This window comes from Halyomorpha halys, unplaced genomic scaffold (genome assembly GCF_000696795.3).
Source record: "Halyomorpha halys isolate HHAL.00 unplaced genomic scaffold, Hhal_1.1 Scaffold11653.1, whole genome shotgun sequence".
Taxonomy (NCBI): Eukaryota; Metazoa; Arthropoda; class Insecta; order Hemiptera; family Pentatomidae; genus Halyomorpha; species Halyomorpha halys.
The window spans coordinates 1-5,396 of record NW_027115067.1 but is presented as its reverse complement, the minus strand read 5'-3'; the positions used below and the strand labels follow the sequence as shown (position 1 = coordinate 5,396).

At 27.7% G+C, this 5,396-nt stretch overlaps 1 protein-coding gene across 1 annotated transcript; it reads right to left on the bottom strand.

The window, feature by feature from the left end:
* Window positions 1-5: 5 nt before the first annotated feature.
* Window positions 6-5,093, bottom strand: LOC106692308 (exosome complex component Rrp45; the record flags this gene model as incomplete). Its single annotated transcript, XM_067052160.1, is given in 6 exon segments — window positions 6-608; window positions 2,156-2,303; window positions 2,884-3,017; window positions 3,934-4,310; window positions 4,403-4,623; window positions 4,871-5,093. Coding segments are annotated over 6 exon segments (1,150 nt in total), but the record flags the coding sequence as incomplete, so codon positions are not given.
* Window positions 5,094-5,396: the final 303 nt, after the last annotated feature.

The following is a 5,396-nucleotide window of genomic DNA, read 5'->3' as shown; positions in this document are numbered from 1 at the left end:
ATATATTTACTAACTAATCAAAATATATGCAATAAAAAATTTATATCTAACAATATAAATTGTTTTCTGGACTTTTGACACTTCAAAATAAGTGTAAATTGTGAATTTAAGTATATTACAAATAACTAAATAACTATCTATGCATTAAAATTGCTTTACAAGTAAAATGCAAAATTAATATCAATTTTAAACACAAAGCTGATTGAAATTGTTGTACGACTTTCTTTTTCACATTGCTTAATTACAATGTCATTATAAAATTATATTTTTTATCGAATCCCAATATAGTCTGATAGTGTTGTTGGGAAAGACTGGTAACTTTAGATATTGATAGTGGGTTGCCAAAAAGGTTGAGCAATTGCTGAACAAGTTTTTCCACCAATGCCAGTACAAATATAATTTGTTTTTGAAAATATTTTAATTTAATTTGTAAAAATACAATATAAAATTCAACAAGTAATCAAGTTTTAAAACATATAGTTTTTGGTAACAATTAGTTAATGTTACTTTCACAACAGACGATCTCATTATAACGCTTAGCAGATAATTGATAAAATCTGCTCATTTAAGGATAACTACTTCTTCTTCCTCACTATCCCCACTCAACTCTGAAACATACAAACGTTTTCATAATGAACAGGTTAAGGAAATATGTAAAGGAAGATGATAGAACATTGTAAATCTCATGCACGTTAATATAAACAACTAATTGATGGTGATTAAAATGTTGGATTACTTGATAACAGCTCTTCAGTCAGAAAGTAAAAAAGTTACATAAAAAAACAAAAGCCAGGCCAGCCTCTAAAAGTTTCATTGTAAACAAAAAAAAAAACTGATCCTGAATCTGTTTTCTTTTATTAAAGTAGTTTCATTAAATTATAAAAGTGTAACTCTTTCTCTCCTAACTTCAAAGTTTTACAGATAGTTTCTTCTCCAAAATATATTAGTAAAAAATGTAACAAGCTGACTAAAATTTCATATTCTAAAACAATAGTTAGCCAAAATAACTTAAATCAATAACAAGAAATGAACAGTCACAAAGGTACATTAAGATAAAGATTTTAGAAAAGGTAAACAAATCTGGGTTAGAATCAAGTTTTCTTGAGATGGTTTAGAGAATGGCTAATTCACCATGTATCAATAAATTTCATATACATTAAATTTTGACATAAAAATGGGATAAACAACTATGTGTATATTCTTTTATTTATTTGTCTGTATATTGTACATAAATATATAAACAGGATGCCCAAAAAAGGGTGAGTGTTATTGAGAAGTTAAATAATCGAAAAATCAAAGATCTCCAAGGAACATAATTTATTTAATAACAATGAGAACATGATGGGAAATCATTTTCTGAAGATAATATTGTCTAAATGGTGTCCTAAAAGACTGGGTATTATTTATTCTTTAAAATATTGGAGACACACCAACGTTAGGGAGATCAGGTGTTATGATGCAGTGCGGTGTCCCGATAGAACCATTTACTGGTCAATAATGTGTTTTCTTTAACGAAATGGAATGTAGGATTCCTTTGCTACTAAAATTCCAGAAACAGGGCTGCATCACACAGACCACTCTTCTCCTCAGTACCTGTGCATCTCAAGGTAATTTTAAGAACAAATAACTCATTCTTTTTAAAATGCTATTTAGTCAATATTATTTTTAGTAAATGATTTTCCATAATGTCTTCATTTTTATTAATTAAATTATTTTCCTCGGAGAGCTTTGGTTTTCTATTTATTTAAATATTAAATTTAACTTACCCTTTGTGGGTACCCTGTACATTTATATAAATAACTATTGTCGCTTAAGCTGCAATACTTCGCAACTCAGAAAAAAACTGTACGGCATTTTTAAAAAAAATGAAAATTAATGCTTCATTCTAAAAATTTTTAAAAAGAATTCTTCCAGTCAGAAAAAATTAAACAGGTAACCTACAGATGATGTTTGAGGCAAGACGTTTCTAGAATGACATGTCGATTTTTTAAATTATTAAAACCATATTTTTGATTTTTTCGGAGTTACAAGGTATCACAACTAGTAATGATATGCACATAAAGCTGAGAAAAGTTGTTTATGATAAATAAATATTATATTTTGTTAGCAGGTTTCTAATTAATGTATAAAATAGCTGTACAGGATTTGATCTTACCTATTTTGTCAATTATCCTATCTTCATCGGTAATAGTCTTTACATAATTAACATCATCTTCATCAGAGCTTTCTTCTTCATCTTCGTCATTGGAAAGCCCTGTAGTTTCCCAGGTGCTTTTACCTCCACTTGGAATCCATTCTTTTCCCTAAAGCCAAAATATGTTTTCCAGTATAGAAACAGTATCATTCATAAATGTAATCCTTAAATATTAATATAAAAGTAAAACAATTTGTGTTCACAATTTAAAAATAATTTTGCTTTCGTATGTTCTGAATTATATAATTAATATTATTTAAGAAACAGGGGCTAACTTACATGAAGAAAATTAAAGAGAGGATGATGCTAATAATTGCTATTCATACATGCACTATTGATATAACTAGGTTAGACATGACAATTCACGTATATGAGACGACTTTCAAGTTATAGAGTTGTTATAAACAATTTCATCTTACATATAATTTTAAAAGATGTAGAAATAAATAGTTTGTAATTACTTTCAAGTTATTGTTTGATTTAATTAATTTTTTGTGACTTAATTAATACAAAATCATTGGAGGTTTTGATTAATGAGTCATCTTAATTTCATATTGGGGAATACATGAATCAGAAATCTTTAGCTCACTACATAAAAAATTTTCAGACAGAACATAAAAAAACAAAATATTTTTAAGTTGTGGACAAAAATCAGAATAACAAAAAAAAAAGAAGAAAAAAAAACGTACAAAATCGGATGCTTCCATTGCGCTAATAGTTACTCCACCTTTTTTATCTATTTTAGTGAATACTTTTTCCTTTTCATCATTTTCCTCTTCTGTTTCACTTTTTTCTTCTTCTAATTCACCCGTTTCCTCTGGAGCTAAATATAGAAGAACAATTTAACAAGGAAATTGCTTATTAAAAATGCAGAATTTTTAAAACATTAGAGCTTAATATCATATTAAGAATAAAAAAGGCACCAAAAAAATAGTAAAGAAATGTTTCATTCATAATTACAATGTATACATTATTATTTTTTCAATGAGCTAATATTAATATTAAAAATTTAATGAGTTGTAAGAAAAAGTATGACGAAAATTGGATTTAAATAATCATTAATCCAGCAATAATTATTATTTATGTGAATAACATTACTAAGCCACCCAATGGTTATGTTTTGATTGCCTACTCATCATTGATAGAAATAATGAAAGGGATTTCTTATTCACAAGTGCAGGATATAATGATAGGAGAAAAGTGAGGATGAAAATAAAAGTAAATTTTACTATGTTTTCTCATCTACAATTCAAATCATGAGTATCATCATCAAAATCAATAAGAAAACATAAAAATATATAATGAACTTTTATGTGAGTCATTCTGCAGTTTTGGTACTATTCAGTTTAGAGCTTATTAAGAATGATGGGGAATATTTTTTGTTAGTTTAAAAATACGCTTTTATATTGAAAATTGTTTATGATAAAAATGTCAGGACTGAGTAAAGATAAGTAAATATTTTCAATTAAAATTAATACAGAAATTAGAGGCTCTATTTCATTTCACTCTATCAATCCTTAGTCATATATTGCTCAAGCTTTTCAATGTCATATCTAAAAAAAAAAAAAAAATGATTTTAAAGTTCAAAAGTATTAAAAACCGAATCACTCACTTCAATTTTTGATTGAAAAATAAAAAAAAATTTTGATAACCAAATAACACTGCCTGCTTGATAAATATATCCTGAATCTATAAAAGACAGTCAAACATTTTCAGAATAAAAAGTAAAACAAAATTACCATCTACTTCCATTCGATTTGTTTTGGCTCTTGCCAGAACTTTTTCTACTTGTTCAGGTTGTAATCTAAGGGCTTGCCTGTCTCGGGATGCTGACAGCAAACGGTCTAAATGGATACATTCTGAGAGACCATTAGATTCACCACGGTTTTCATCTCTGGTCTTTTGGTCTATTTCTAATACTTCCTTCATTCTTTTAACACAATCTGCAGCAATTAATGCAGCTCTGCTTGAACAGGTAAGAATAAGATCTCTATTTCCAATTGCACGGCCACTGAAATGTAGTCCACAGAGTTCACGATAATTATTCATTCCTACAACTAATTCACCTTCACTGACTTTCTCTTCAATTTCTGTTGGGTCAACAACCGTGTATTCTCTACGGAAATATATATAATAAAAAAATTAAAAAAATAGAAAAGAAGAATCATATTAAATAAAAAATATATTAAAAATATTGTAGTTTCTTACCCATCAGAAAATACGGCAAAGGATACAAGAATTGGAAAATGGTGAAGACTCAAAGGAACAGGAGCTTTTTCTCTAATTGGATGAATAATTATCTCAGAGTCTTCGACTGTAACAGCTGGGGTTTTGAAATGTGCAAGTGCAGCTAATGTTGCAACAGAACAACAAGTTAGCAAGTTTCCATCATAATTGAGAACAGTAACATCAACTTTTATATCAAAAACCTGAAACCATTATAAATCTATAACAGATATAATAATTTTCTTTCCTTAAAGTAATGAATAGCATTTTGCCAGTAAAATAGATCAATGAAAATTTTTGTTTACAGTTTTTATATGATTAATTCTATAAGATAGAACACGTTAATATACCTCATTACTACTTTCATTTTAAAATCTTATGCAACACCACTACCATAACTGTTAATTTGGAGAGAAAGTAGTTAAATACAAAATGAAACATTGTTACTACCTGTTCAGCAGCTGTAAGACAAAGAGCTTCAAGATCTAAACAATTAGATTCTTTGATACATTTCTCCAGCAATCTATTGGCATGAGTAGCCAAATGAGGTTGATGACCTGTATCATAACTTGGGCATACAGCTTCGCTTATTTCTACATAGATGAATAAACAACCTTCTGTTGGCCTCATCGGACGAGGTTCAGTTAGACTACAAGAAACTTGAGCCACAACTCTACAAAACAGGTAACAAAAAAATAAATAAATTTGCATACATCTTATAGATGCTAAATTTTCCATCAGATTTATTTTAACAAGGGCTTATAATATGACCTAGAGAAACTTTAAAATAATTAAAATTAAATACGTATAAATTAAATACCATATTAATGGCTAACGGAAATACAATATTAAAACAAATAGATTTTCAGGTAATAACTAATTATATTAGTTTAATTATATTATTTCAAAAATTTTTTGAGACAAGGTAATATTTATTAAATAAATCAATTTTATATCCAAATCCGTCTCAACACTT